Source organism: Sodiomyces alkalinus (genome assembly GCF_003711515.1).
Source record: "Sodiomyces alkalinus F11 unplaced genomic scaffold SODALscaffold_7, whole genome shotgun sequence".
NCBI lineage: Eukaryota > Fungi > Ascomycota > Sordariomycetes > Glomerellales > Plectosphaerellaceae > Sodiomyces > Sodiomyces alkalinus.
In genome coordinates, this window is record NW_021167085.1 from 1,681,582 (window position 1) to 1,696,140 (window position 14,559).

General features: G+C 53.8%; 4 protein-coding genes across 4 annotated transcripts in view; 1 reads left to right on the forward strand and 3 right to left on the reverse strand.

Annotated features, from left to right (window-relative positions):
* Positions 1-1,800: 1,800 nt before the first annotated feature.
* SODALDRAFT_279799 (hypothetical protein) lies at positions 1,801-5,154 on the reverse strand (the record flags this gene model as incomplete). The annotated part of the gene is made up of 3 exons (XM_028608191.1): positions 1,801-3,882; positions 4,075-4,465; positions 4,730-5,154. 3 exons carry the CDS (start codon positions 5,152-5,154, stop codon positions 1,801-1,803), a joined length of 2,898 nt encoding a protein of 965 aa, XP_028465366.1.
* A 1,244-nt stretch (positions 5,155-6,398) lies between these two features.
* SODALDRAFT_199982 (hypothetical protein) lies at positions 6,399-7,196 on the forward strand. The gene has a single exon (XM_028607198.1). The coding sequence runs from the start codon at positions 6,484-6,486 to the stop codon at positions 6,883-6,885; it is 402 nt and encodes a 133-aa protein (XP_028465367.1). The 5' UTR covers positions 6,399-6,483; the 3' UTR covers positions 6,886-7,196.
* Positions 7,197-12,240: 5,044 nt separating this feature from the next.
* On the reverse strand, positions 12,241-12,958 carry SODALDRAFT_199995 (hypothetical protein). The gene has a single exon (XM_028607199.1). The coding sequence runs from the start codon at positions 12,855-12,857 to the stop codon at positions 12,354-12,356; it is 504 nt and encodes a 167-aa protein (XP_028465368.1). The 5' UTR covers positions 12,858-12,958; the 3' UTR covers positions 12,241-12,353.
* Positions 12,959-13,059: 101 nt separating this feature from the next.
* The window catches only part of SODALDRAFT_279921 (serine/threonine-protein kinase sid2), a gene marked incomplete at both ends in the record, with an annotated part of 2,158 nt that continues 658 nt past the window's right edge, over positions 13,060-14,559 (reverse strand). Inside the window, 2 exons of the mRNA XM_028608199.1 lie at positions 13,060-13,423; positions 13,499-14,534. Of these exons, the coding sequence (XP_028465369.1) occupies positions 13,060-13,423; positions 13,499-14,534 (1,400 nt within the window). The remainder of the gene's footprint in view (positions 13,424-13,498; positions 14,535-14,559) is intronic.

The following is a 14,559-nucleotide window of genomic DNA, read 5'->3' on the forward strand; positions in this document are numbered from 1 at the left end:
TGTTAGCCATACATGCGTGAGATTTAGGGGAGCAAGGAAAGGGAGGGCGGGGTGGTTCGACAGGCCGTCGGGCCGCCCCCCGTCGTCGGATGTGCGGCAAAATGAAAATTTGAGCTCATCCTATTCCCGACGGCTTGCTTGCGAATTGCAAAATCGCTCGTGGGAAAGTCTTTGCACACACTCAGACACACATGTGTAGTGTTGTGCTACTTGTAACTTCGACATATGGACATTGTCGAAAAAGGGCACGATGGGGAAATAAACATTTGATATTTTCTCTCTTTCTCACACTCGCTTTCGTCATACAACAACATGTGCAATGCCAAAAGCCGGATGTGGTGCAGAGTGCGAACCGTCCCTGTTGACTGCCGGCCGCGTCCCAGGACTTTTTAAAGAGTCGCTATAGCGCCTTCATGCAGCAGGTCGATTCCTTCCTCGGCCCATGATGAAGACGCCGAGTTGAACGACGTGTTCTCTTCCCTGTCCTTACATATATGTGTGTCTGATAACCATTCCCAAACCTCGACCCATTCTCACCATTGGGATTCGACGACCCTTGACTTTTCACCGGTGTGGTGTATGTATGTACGGTCAAAGCATCCACCTGTGCGCTTTCGTATGCCACGAAAGAGCAACAGCAATGCTTCTAGGTAACGGCCTTTCAACTCTACCCTATGAATGGAATCCTTCCAAACATCCACCGGCGGTTCCGCGCCGTCGTTCTCGGTCTATACTTGACGCCTATAACTCACACATTGTACCGTACCATTGGACGTCTCATCATAAGTATAGATCCATTGTGGTAGTCTCACTTAACGTTGTCTGTACCCATACCACGCTCATCGCATTGGAGGAAAAGACACATTGAATGTAGTAGAAAAGAGGTATCTCCATGTAAAATATCCGTCCCAGCATGCTGTTCTATGTGACAAACCCGACGAGGCCAAATCAAATCCAGAAACCCAAGTGCCGACAAAACGCAGCATATAACACCCGTAGCAGTCCGAAAGACTAGCGCCCCCCCCCCCCCCCCCCCCCCCCCCTCCTCCTCCTCCTTCCATATCGCCCCGGGCCACAGCAGCAACCTGCTTCAGCAAAGCCGTCCAGACGCCAACTATCGCAAAGGACGCGCGGCAAAAGAATACCGGCGCTTCATAGCCAGTCGCCCAGTTGCGACAAGATCCGCTGTCATGTCCAGAGGGTTCCCCCATGTCCCCATGCAGCGAACCGGTCCGACTAGGTTGTCCCTCCACCTCGCGCCACATTGAGTGTTCTCCTCGATCATCTCGATCATCATTACATGACCTCGAGGCGAACGCTAGAAGCTAGCCGAATACATGGGACGTTTGCCCCATCCGAAGAAGCAGATGTCGTGAAAGCCAACGAGTCTCTGCTCAGTCATGACGCGCCCCTGATATCTTCCGTTACCCGTGAATAATACGACTTCATAGAATCCAGTCCAACTGGGCCGGGTGGGGTGGTTTCCAAAGACACAAATAACCCAGGAACCCGAAATCGAATCGTGTATCGCATAAACGCCTCGTAGTCCAATCTTTGCTCATCTCCTAATCGATCCGTGGAGAGAGAAAAGCTCAACGATCGTGTCGATCCTCGTCTTCGCGGGGCGTCATGTCTAAAGAAAAGCGAAAGAGAAAGGGAAGACTAAACCCCCTCCCCAGTTGAAGTTCCGTGATGCGCCGAAAGAAAACATACAAGGAAACGTAGACATTTCCCCGCCGGAACCCAAGCTTGGTAAAACAACCGTAGTCCGTCCATCCATATGACCATGACGTCGACTCGTTACAAACTCATCGTCAGCCATTCCCATTCTTGCGAACCAGTGGAGGGACCCCCCGAGTTCATTAGCGAACCACGTTGACCGCCGGCCCCGGAGATGCCCAGCATACTGCCCGGACTTGCGATCGGTCGCTGGGGCATGCCGAAGGCGTTGGCTAAACCGAGGGTCCCAGACGCCGACACGCTGTTCGTAGCACCAACAGAACCCAGAGGTCGTCCTCCATCGGTGGAGCCATTCGAGCTCTCCGGGCTATCGATATCCATGCCTGCGTTACTGTCTCCGCCTACGCTCTTGCTGTGGCGTCGCTGGCGTTTAGAGGACGCAGACAAGGATACATTGTTCCGAGGATGCGATGCAGCACCCGGGCCTGGCGTGTTTTTCGGCGGGGCGGCGGCGATAGGAACGACCCCCTTGCCTCCCACGGCGCCCACAGAGGACGCGCCGTTGAACGGGGTTGGAGTGCTGGTGCCAGTCGTGTTTCCCCCCGCTCCAGATCCGCCGGGGGAGGTCTCCCCTTCGTTGGGGCCGCCGGCGCGAACACCCCCCGCCAGTGTAACTTGAGACGCGTTCTGTAAAGTCGAGGAGATGGACAATGACGAGTTCTTGCGGGAGCCGATCCCGTTGGCGCCCTTTTTGGACCTTGTACCTGTACCACCGATGGGCAGACTATTGCCCGACCCACGGTTTCGTTTCTTGATAACGTCGGTTTTCAGACTGAGAGGCCTCACGACACCATGGAGCTTCAAAAAGAGACCGCAGGCATTGCAGAGCGGTTGGCCTTCGGGGTTTCGTCGCCACAACGGAGTCGTCTGCGTGAAGCAGTTGGTGCACGTTGTAGGGGCACCGTTGTCCCCTTGGTTGGACCCGGCTCCCTGCAGGTTCGTCGACGACCCGTGCTTCGAGCCTGGAGGGGACGTCGGCCGGCTCGGTGCGGCCGATGACAGACCAGACGCCTCGCCAGTGACGTCCGGGGGTGAGTGGGAGCTTGATTGAGCGGCCATACGGTCAAAGGGGTTGTTGCCACTGCTGCGGCCGAGATGAGTAGCCGGCGTTGAAGCCGTGCGTGTAAATTTTCCACCTCGCCTGTCCGGGTTTTGCTTGAATGACTGAGAGCGGGGCAGACTGCCTCCTCCTTCCCATTCACCGCCGGCATCGGTGGCGTCCGCCGCGGCATTTGTCGTAGTGCCTATGGTCACTTGCCTCCGCGTGGGGCCGCCAGGATATCGAGCAGCTTGCGTACTATACTGGCCAGGAAGCGAAGGGTCCCATCCAAGCGAGTTGTCATCCGCGGTGTTGGTTGGAGAGAAATCCTTGGGCAAGGAAAGATTGCGGTCTGCGAAGGCGCCTCCGTCTTCCTCGTCCGAATCGCCTCCAAATGTGAACATGTTCTCCTGCGAGAGCGGCACACCGGCACCCGGTGAACGAGTCGAGTCCTGGCCTTGGGTTTGGTAAACCTGCGTCGGGTCAACGTGGTCGAACGAGCTGGGGCCATGATGGTTGCCAAAAGAGGCCCCGGGTTCTGGCGCACTGGAGGCCACGGGGAACATAGAGTTGCCATCGGTCGGCGCATTGTACATGAACTGGGCTCCCATCTGGTTTCCGACATTCTGGGGTCCCGGTCCGGGATGAAAGGACTGCTGCCGCTGGCTGCGCATATCTATCGATCCGAAGTAGAATCCCTCGTTTTCAGTCATGGGGTGCGGTGTCGAGACAGCAGACTGATAGGCTGATCCGGGAGGTGAATACAATTCGCCACCGTTCATGGCAGACGTGGACAGCGAATTGCCGTTATAGACGTTGGAGAAAGGACCATGAGTCACCATGGGAGACGAGGAGGGGGAGAAACTGAAGCCTTGCTGAAAAGGCCCTGCGGAGGTGATGATTGGGTCATTCTCCATGTGGAAGCTCTCGAGCGGGAAGGCGACGGAATGCAGGTTGGGAGGCTGCGGCATGCCTGACTGGGGTGATTGGTCCAAAGAATACTCATGAAGCTCCGAGTCCGCACGCAAGTTATTGGCCATGTCGCCGGAGGAGCTGTTCACCGCTGGGACATAGGGAGAGAAGTTGGCTGGGCGTTTACGGGTCTGTGGGAATGGGCAGGCGCGGGTTAGCTCGATTGCAGGCATAGCGCAGTGAACCCAAATATTCGCCAGCAAGTGGCAGCCGCTCCAATACAGGTCAAAAACAGGCCATGATCACGATATGGGGAGAGCGCGGGGGCGGTCGCTGTAGGTGTCACAGCTAGGCCCCCCAAAAGAAGTGAAAAATCCACTCACGCGCCGGTCGTCAATACTCGTCTTGCGAGTGTGGCGTGTCACATAGTTGAATTCGTCTTGGGCCCTCCGGTGGCGAGGGGGATATGGGGCGGATTGGGGAACAAATTGCTGCTGAGCGGTCAAATCTTTGCGGGTTTTGATGGGAATGGCAGAGGCTGTGATGGGCGGCGCCGGCCGATGGTCCAATCTGGACTCGTCGAGTTGCTTGGACGGTAGGGGAGGAGATGCGAAGACGTCCGGGGTTGCGATAATTTCGGAAAAGATGAAGTCGTCGATATTCATGGGATCTGTATGTGTGGCGTGCTGTTCAGAAGTTTTCCGCAATTGCGCGATGCCGCTGGGGGCATTGGGAGCGCCCGTGTCCCGCAGAGCAGATTGGCGTGAAGCGGCTCTGCATGGCAGGACCAGTTAATACGACTGACACAGCCAAGATAGCAAAGCCAAAAAAAAAAGGAAGCGCTAGTTAGATATGAACCTGCAGTACAGTGGGGAGCGGAGAGAGAAAAAAAAGAAAAGAAAAAAAAAACAAATTGAAGAATATTGTCGGGGAAAGAAGGGCGAAGAGGGACGACCACGGCCATGGAGGAAAGACGAGGAAAGACGGGGAAAGACGAAAAAGTTCAAAGGCATTTGCGTAGCTTCGTCGTACCTGGACGCCATTTCCTCTTCCTGTTGCGTTCGCATTTTCCTCAGGTCGATGGCCATAAGGCGCCAGGATAGGTTCTCCATACGCTCCTGATTCGGCAAGCTTTGCTTCGTCCGGTGAAAGAACTTCCACATCTGGGTGACGAGGGGATCCTCGCGGCGTATTTGATCGAGGCCCTGGTCATCGGCGGTCATGATTGCGGGTTGCTGGAGATGAGGGAACGCGGCAGATTTCAAAATTCGGTCATGCGCACCCTTTGGCTGCTGATCAAGAGCCATGGAGAAGTCCAAGTCGAAGGTGCTGGGCGGCCTTCCTTTCGGCGTTTGCGACGACGACGACGACGACGAGGACGGAGGTCCAAGCCCGTCGACGGCGCTGGTGCCGTAAGGCCTCCGAGGGAAACGGTAATCGTGCTCTGTCGCGGCGATATTCATAGATCGGAAGGGGCTGGATATAGATGATGTGGTCGTGATCATAGCTGGTTGTTCCCGGTGATGGCAAAGATGTACGGAGTACGGATACGGGGAAACAAGGTACGAATAGGTATGTGTATGGGGGTGGTGGAGAGGAGGGAGGGAAGGGTGGGAAAAGAAAAAGAAAAAAAAAAAAAGAGAGAGAAGGCGAGGAGATGGTAAGCGGGGAGCTTCGCTTCGTACAGTAGGCGAAGGTTCCCCACGCCCAGGTCTGCTTGGCTTTTGGCGCAGAAGCCCGTCGTCGGGTTGGGGTTTCGGTGAACCTCGAGCGACCAAGGCCTAACGGGGTGAATTGTGGAGGGGTTTTTTAGGGGAAACCTGGGACGCGGGTTTTTTTTTTTGGCTTCGCCGGCCGGGGCTACTTGACTCGCACGGCCCCGCAAGCGTCAGATTTACGGAGTTGTTATGAGTGGGTGGTCCCAGGTACGTCAATTTCGTGTACGTCGTAGTTGTACTCTGTAACTTCGAACGGCTTTTTAAGGGAAACAAGTTTGTCCGAAAGAGTGGGTGGGTTATTGGTTGTTACCCAGGTTCGACTGGCTGTTCTTCGTATGTTCTTCGTACCGTGTACGGAGTAGATCCACCTACTGTTTTCCTTCGACGGTCGCTCACGGATTTCGATAATCGCATACTTCGTAGAATCGACATAGGTAATCGGCCTTGAATTTGCGTGGAAGGTCTCTTGCACGAAACAAGCATCATCGGTTACAGTAGGCGAGGCCCATTGTCCGTCGCGGGAGGAGTCTAGTCTAGGGAGGCGCGAGATGGGGAGATGGGGAGATGGGATGCAGAGTTGTTGCATGGATGCGTGGCTGCATGGCTGCACGGCTGCATGGCTGGGCGGAGGGAGGGTGGGACACTTTCGAGAAGACGGGTTTCTGGTAGGTTATTCGCTCGTACGAAGTACATACGGCTACTTCGTACAGAACTAACGTCGAACTTTTGGCTGCCGCTCACCGCTGGACCGGGGTGTTGGACGGGCCAGAATCCGACCCGACATGAAGGCGGCCAGTGCTGTACGTTGTATGGATGGGTGGGGCATCGTCCCTGGACAGGCGGGAACCTTTGAACAGGCACCCAGGCTAATAGGAACAGAGCCTGGAGCTTTGTCGAGTTCGGTGGATGAGCCCGGCTTTCCTCTCGTGGTTCCTCACAGCGGTGCGTTGCGGCGGCTGCAACTAGTCCCTACACAACGTACTCAGTATCCGCACAACCACTCAATCCTTGACCCAATCACGCCCCCTGGCTCCGTTCAATGTGGATCTACGGGCTGTAGTAGAGAATGGGGATATGGCTCCGTCTCCACGAAGAGTAGAGAGGCGTATGTATCTGTATGTATGTGTCGGCGTTCTTTCTTCTCTTCATCTCCTTCAGCTCGTAGGCGTCCCGTCCGCGATGCGCAAATGCGGGTGTCGAGAGGGGGGAGAAATCTCCGTAGGGGATTTCTTGCGTCCCGTCTCCTTATTATTGAAGTATGTACTTTGTAGGCACAACGTAGGCATTTTGGTACGTATGTATGTACGCAATGGGATTATTCGTCCTTGGCACCCATGTGGGTGTGCTGTCTGGTCTGTCGTGTGTCGGGTGAGAACGGGTTGGGATGGGGCAAGTTGTTCGGCGTTTACCACTGCCCAGCAAGCCAGTATTGGGGCGGCATCCAATATTAGGCAATATCCACGATCCGCACCATGAATCCCATCGTTCCTAGTAGCTCTATTTTACCCGACAAAGGTTAATCGACCTTGGTGGAGACGAAGGCGGGGCTAGGCGAGAGTCGACTGATCGAAGAGGCGATTGCACTTGCACTTGCACTTGTTGATCGAGTCGTAAGGATAGGCAACCCCGATGCGGTGAGCGTCAGCCCAGGTTTCTCCTGTGTCGTAAGGTCCAGGGTAGTCGAGCGAACATATGTTTGCTGGTCATCTTTTCGCCAAATCCACGGTGCATGATGGGTTGGAAAAGCGAAGTAAGTAAGCTATGGGATAGTCAGTGTTATTAACAGCATCGTCTCTTGGCATGGGATGTCGCTGGGTTAATTAGTCACGCCCATGACAGTGCTTTTTGCTTTCAGGAAAGGAAGCACCCCCTTATACCTGCCTTACCTGTTGCTTGCATTTGGGCCAACACCGTGAGTGGTGAGTGGGTGGTCCTTGCCTCATCCCCTGCCACTGCTCAATGCAAGAAGGAACAATGGAACTTCGAGCCCAGATCAGCGACGGGGAGCTCCTGTCGTCGGGGGCCAATGTTACAGTGCTGCGTAACTCACGCCTTGAAGTATTCGGACATACATACAAAGTACCATTCCGTCCCAAAATATAGGTACCAAGCTTTCCACATGCGTAGACAACCCGATATACACGTACAATCCGAATACTACCTAAGGTACTGTAGGTAGAAATACAAGGCAAATCATGACAACCGAAATCGATCCCTGCCCTGGATACAACTTCGCAATTTACGTGTACGAATATCTAAGGTACACTTCGTCTGCCCCATACCTAACATACCTCAGCAAAGCCAAGTGTCATGTGTACTTTAGGTGGCTAGGATCGCATCTTATATAACGTCGAGCTAATTACTTCGTATTACTCTCTGGGTAGCCCGCCGCTGTTGCTGTCTGTCTGTGACCGTCGAGCTGCGAAAATACATCCAGATACACTGTACCATGCCGCGTGCTACAATCCAACCTCCAAATACGTTGTACGACAAAACGAATCAAAGATGCCCCGGAGAGTGGGGGGTTTTGTCTCGGACAGGACCCATCGTCGTCTTAACGTCGTACAAGATCATCGGGACGAACAGGGAGGAGAATCGAGACATGACAACGTCAAACCCCGACCTGGAGAACTACCTGAAGCAGTAGTAAACCCTATGTAAAGTGCTCCGTATTTGTGAGAGGGACGCTCAGCACCACTCGCATGACACCGGTAAGGGCAGCAACGGCCCCCCACACGACAGGGATCTGGAATTGCACGTTGTACACTACGGTATGTACATACGTACAGTACATGTACTGGACTGGGGTACCCTGTAACTCCAACAGACCCTGGACACCACTACCAACCACGATCCTCCCCCACGAGTTGAATATCCTCCACCCAATCAAGTCTGCCCAGGAGGCTTCTTCATAAAGTCGGGCAGGCAGTCGACAGTGCGGATAGAGTAGGAAGAAGGTAGTTGCCTTGTCAAACCGCTGTCTGAGATGAAACGCATTTTACCGGGTGCGCAATAGTACACTATAACTGAGTCTGTGCATACGACGTATAATTACATACCTACGTTGTCACGCTCAATCCGCAACTGCGGCTGGCCCCGGGGGACGGGGACTACCTTGAAAACACAGACCTAACTCCTTCCTGGTGGGGGAGACTGGTGATCCGGCGGCTTTTCGACCTGGTATTCACCGCCATGACGTTGAAACCCCCAACTTCACCCCATACTCCATACATCCATACATCCATACCTACATACCTACATACCTACATGAAGGGTATTCCCCGACTAGCAGGTATGCGCCCGCAACTCGGTTATGGTTGTATGTGAACCGAATCATGATTGAAACGAACTATGCTACCTTGGTTAGATTGGAATACGTGTTGTACCTTATGGTCCGGGATGGCGTCGCAAGGCCTTGCAACCTCAACTCGGCACTTCCCCTCTGTATCTGTATCGCCTCGCATTTAAACCGTTCCTCCGAAGCCGACACTTTCTCCCGACGGGAACCCGCGGATTCAACAGCACGTTGAGATGGGGGTTAAAGACCTCAGACCTCATCGGACAACGTACCTTACCATGTAGGTACCTACGGATACGTAGCACCGACCTCGTCCTGCAGACAATAATCTCCGTCGGAGAGGGTGGCTCCATCCAGCAAGAATGACAATATCGCGCTAGGTTTTTTCCCGGGCACGTCTCACCATCTGGCCTTGTAACAAGGGACACGCTCCCCCATGAGACCTATTCCGAGTTATTCCTGATGCATCTCACCCGAATGCTACTGCACCTCAAACCAGTGCTCTCTTTGTCCATCCACATGGCTGCTACTGGGTCACCCCCCGCTTGCCCCCACGCTTCTAGTCCACACAGGCGAGGGGGCCCCTTGTTTTGGATGACGAAATATCGTTTGTCGACAGCAGCCGTATCTTTAGTACAATTAAGTCCGAACCTCGAATGCGACCTCCCTTCATGTTCTTCAGTTGTCCCAGCTTTATTTATTCGTACCGTAGCGACTCTCGCCGCACTACACGTAGCCTAGAACACGACACGATCTATCATCACACCATTAGGGTCTAACATTTACTTCGTAAGTGACTAACTCGTTCGACATATGAGCTGTTTCACACCCTCACAGAAGGGAGCTCCTCTCTTTTCACATGTTAGAAGAGGCGGGCTCTCCAATTTACCATATGAAGCTAGTTGCCGTTCACCGGCCAGCTCCTCCGAGGTGACAGGCGATGTTTTTCCATACCTCGGGTAATGGGGCCTGACGATATTTCGCGCACTTGCTTTTATGAGGAGGGAGCATCCGTTCCTGGCTCTGGAATATGCCACATCCTGCTCCGATCTCGCATCCAAGGAGTCGTGACGACTCCTGTGAACAGTTCAATTGTCTGTAATTTAGCGTCTTTGCCAGACCCGCCCGGCCATTTGGCCAGCCGCGAAATAAAGATGTGATTTGTGCGGTTGGTGCGGTTGGTCCTGCGGATATTTTGCCACCTCGGGGCCCTCATGGGTTCTGGATGTCTCCGCCAACGCAGTCGTGCTCCAGCGGTCTGAAAGAGGACGGTTCTGCATGTCTGTTCTGGCCCAGGCGATGAAGTCTCCAATGCGGGACTGTTCGGCTGTGTCCTCGACGCTGATTCTGATGGCCGTCCGTTTTTCACTCTCGCTGCCATTCCCAGAGGTCCTCTGGGTTTAGAGACAAATACGCATGGAGGGTATTAGTTCTTTTAGGTATTGGAGTGCCATGTTGCGAGGGCTTCCTTGTTGCCGGTTGTGTCGCAATCTTCCAGAGAGCAGAGCCGAGTAAGTTGAGTTCTCGAGGGTCAGACATTGAGGGTTCGATTTAGGATTCGTTGTCGTCCAGATGATGGATAAGCATTTTTCTTTCTTTCTATGCGCCGAATGACGAGACAGTTTCTTTTATACTTGGGTACAGGATAGCCATTGCCTCCGTACGCGTCGGGTGGATGTCCAGCTGCTTCATAGGGAGCTGTCTTATCATTCAGGGTCCTCTCCTTTTTGTCCAAAGGGGGCAGTTGTGTCTTAATCCTGTTCCATTTGCACATCGATAAAGTACAACGTCACATCATCTCGACGAACCAGGGCCTTGTTGCTTATCTCTATCTCTTGCTATCTCCGTTCTGCCCTTCTCTGCGTGAAGGCATTACTTCCGCTATCAGACTATCCCTAGCAGGCCGCCAATTCCGCAGGGGATAATCCACGACAATATGCCTATTTCAGACCTCTGAGTTTCTGCCTTGTACCGACACGGGATATGCATAGCGTTGACTATGAGGAACCGATTGGCTACTGTTCCTGGCCTTATCTTAAGGACTGGATCTGCACTCCGTAGTATATCTATCTATATAGGCCTGCATAGGCCTGCTCCTATGGGTTTGAATTTGTCCAACTCGAGTCGGAGTTTCTTCCCGAAGAGACGTCCCCAATGAGGATGTTCCATCACCTACCCTGACGAGGGAAAGAAAAAACATGTTTCGACAACGGATGATTCCTCTGCTCGGCTCCGACCCCCATCTCCCTCCCCCCTCGTCGAGCTTAAACACCAACCGAGACGATGCCCGAGACGATGCCCGAGACGATATCCGAGCGCCGACGTCTTGCGAAGAAAGGAGGCGGTAACACAGCATGACTGTCCTGGATTACCTAGCCTCTGCGTCGGAGAGCGCAAGATAAGGGTCAGGAGTATTTTACGAACGACGTCTGGAAAGGGATAGTCTCGGTAGCCAGGAATGCGGTGCTTGCGAAGCCCAAATTGGGGTCCCTGGAGCATCGTTGAAGATCCAACTTGACGATAAACGAACCATCGAAACGCCCTGATAAGTGTGTCCAGCTCCAAGCAGGGCGATGAATCAGGCGAGCGGAAGTCGTCATACAGAGAGCTATCTTGAGCTACGACCAGCACAGATCGAAACAACCAACACGGGACGAGGGCCGGGAACTTTCATCATGGACGAGCTAACGTGGTCATCCTGGATTCAGCATGCTATCTACATGCACATCTTATCAGATGAGAAGAGGAATAAGGTGGGTGATGTGTGTGGAAACTTTGAGGGTGTGTAGCACTACGCCGCCTGTAACGACATCACACACCCTTCCCGCTCCCTCCGTCGTCCGCCGTCCGCCGTCCCCAGTCTTCGCTGCTGCTCTTACAGACAACGACCTGAGCCTACGATACACCGATCAAACTTATTCCAGACCCAAAAAAACAGAGCATGATATACCGCAGCACAATGACCTCAAAGCAACGACAGCGCCCTGCATCACCCTCCCGCACCCATGATCCTCGTCACTAATCTCGAAGTGCTATCGACATGCTTCTAAAACCCAGTGCACCGCATACGCCGAGTCCGGGACCACTATTTCCCGCTTCGCCCAATCGATTGACCTACGATAATCGAGTTCAATGGAGACAACATACGCACTCACAGTGCTGACGTGGGGGTTCACGTGGAATCTCCGGTTCGTGAAGGGTGTTTGGTGCTACTCCCAGCATCTGCCCATTCCTAGTCCAGACCGACCTTTTCGCAGCTTCAGCGGAACGAACGTCGCGCCATTGCGAGCCAAATCCCACAGTGCGCCAGGCCTTCTTCAACGCGATCATCGTCGCGTTCGGTACGGCCCCGAGGAAACAACACTCGCACCCCGAGACTTTCCAGGCCGGCTGTAGATGACAGGGTTGGATTTCGGCCATGGGGATTCCATCCCAATGCGAGCTGGCCCTCCATCCATGAGGCGAGAGGCCCGTCTAAACCGGATTAGTAGCACCATACCATGGATTCTCTGGCTCGCATCCTTTGCCAAGAGCACTGCAAGATAACCAAAAGTAGTCTCGCCCCGATCTGCGGCCGAACGCAAACACATTCTGGATATACAACAGGTATCCGTCGAGTGATGAGGGTCAAAGAGTTCAGGAAGTGTTAATTTGGGGTAGAACAGCGTAGACTCGAACTTGACATTTCAGGGGAAATGGCCTCTCGGGTCTTCCACCACAGTGTGAAAGGGTAAGAACCCACGGAAGGCTTGGGCACTTGCTGAATATCAATAAGTAAGTGCCTTGTCGATACTTTAGACTCTAGTCTTACATGAAGAAGCGGCTCAATGCTTGGCCGCCCTTCACTCTTCGTGTTTTGTTTTGTCCCCATTTCCTGTGCCCATATGCTGTGGTCGAATCCCGCGCTCTTACAGACAGGCAGCGTGCCTTGGATAATTAGGTAGAGACCCTCCCCCGGATACGTGTTTGCGGAGCTCCGAACGAGAAGCCCAGGCTCGATAGGGCGAGAGCCAAAGAGAAAAGCAATAGGCTGAGCCTGAGAACAAATTCGCAATCCATTCGCTCCTCGCTCAAACCGACATGTGTGTGTACTCGCCAATGCATCCATTCTTTCCAGCCTCCAACCTGGAAATACCCGTCCATCACACATCCAACATTGGTCATCAAGTCCGACGAAAAGAAAAGAAAAAAAGGGGCGTGGGAGGCGGGGAGAGTAGCCAGTAACACAACAACAAGAAGAGAAAAGAGAGGAATTTTTAACTCCCGGTACAGGACCGAGAATCGAAGAGGAATTAGAAAAAGCCCCTGCGAGCGTAATGGTGCGCTCGTGTCCTTTGGATGAAAGGCCGGCTCTACAGCATCGTGCCAAAGGTGTCGCTCTCCTCTCGGAACGGGTTGGGCTTGCGAGGGCTTCCTTCCTCGGTAGCCGCCTTGCGATGCCGGAACGTGAATCCAACGAAGAGGCCCTTGCTCATCTCTTCTTCGCGATCCGCCAAACCCTCCAGAGCCTGTTGCTTTTCGTGCACCTCCTTGTACTTAGCCATGTCCGCCTCGTTGGAAAAATCATCGAAGTAGCCAGCGTCCGTCTCCGAGTCCAGCTCGGGGACGAAGGGAGCTTTGGTCTGACGTAGTGTCTCCCACTCTACCTCGGCAAAGTAGTGATGCCCGTAAATGTCCTGGATGCGGGAGAAGCGTTTTGACCGGGAATTGATGCAACTGTAGAACATGACACGTCAGCGGTGAGGGAACTGCGAAGGTGTAGATAGAGGAAATGCGAAACATAATACTCACGTAGTGATGAAGTTCCAAGTGCGGTTGCTCAGGAAGTAGTTAGGATCTTCCCAAACAGGCCTTTTCAGAACCTCCTTCCAATGCTTCAGATTTCTCCACGTCTCGTCAGGGGTAGAACCGGCGAAAGGAGGGAATCCGGTCAGCGCTTCGAATAACATGCAGCCTAGACTCCAGTAATCCACCGTGAAGTCGTACTCCTCGCCCCGGAGCACCTCCGGGGCCATGTAGTCAGGAGAGCCGACTATGGACTTGGCGTAATTCATGTCGTTCGCGCGCATCGACTGATATCCCTCTCGTCTTTCAGCAACGGTGCGCTGATCCATGGGCTTGCCAAAAGGAACCGACGTCTCCGATGCCTTTTCCAACCGGATCCGCATCGACTCAATCTTGGCAGGGGCTAGCATGCCAGCAGCCAACCCGAAATCGGTCAGCTTAACGTGGCCCGTGGAATCGACGAGGAAGTTTTCGGGCTTGAGGTCACGGTGGATGTAGCCGAGCTGATGGAGGGCGTCGACGGCGCAAAACATCTCCGCAATGTAGAATCGGGCATGGCGGTTGCTGAGCACGCCAGTATTGTTGAGGAGCGTCCGGAAGTCACCGCCCGGCACGTACTCCATGGCAAGATAGATGCTCTTGTCGTCTTGAAAGGAGTATAGCAACCGGACGAGCCACTCGCTCTTTGCTGTGGTGAGAATGTCTCTCTCGGTGAGAACGTGGCGGATCTCATCCAACTTGAACAGCAGCTTTTTGCTCATGACTTTCAGGGCACACACTTCACGGGTATCCTTCTTCTGGGCAAGGAACACCTGGCCGTAGCCTCCCTGTCCAACCTGTGTGAGGATCTGGAAGTCACCCTGACGCAGCCGGACCCGCCTCTTGCGAAGATTGGCACGCTCCCGTCCCGTGTATTTCTGCCACATCTGTTTGTACGTCTCTTCATCCGTCTCGTCTTGGGGGAACTCGGCTCGGAAAGCAGCCAGACGACTCTGCCGCGAACCGACGTACGTGAGGAGGTCGAAATAATAGTCCAGAAAATCTACCAGATGCGTTTAGTGGCGGGT

Excerpts from the sequence above, each read along its gene's own strand:
- SODALDRAFT_199982 (XM_028607198.1), top strand. The coding sequence starts at position 6,484 with ATGGCTCCGTCTCCACGAAGAGTAGAGAGGCGTATGTATCTGTATGTA.
- SODALDRAFT_199995 (XM_028607199.1), bottom strand. The coding sequence starts at position 12,857 with ATGTGTGATGGACGGGTATTTCCAGGTTGGAGGCTGGAAAGAATGGAT.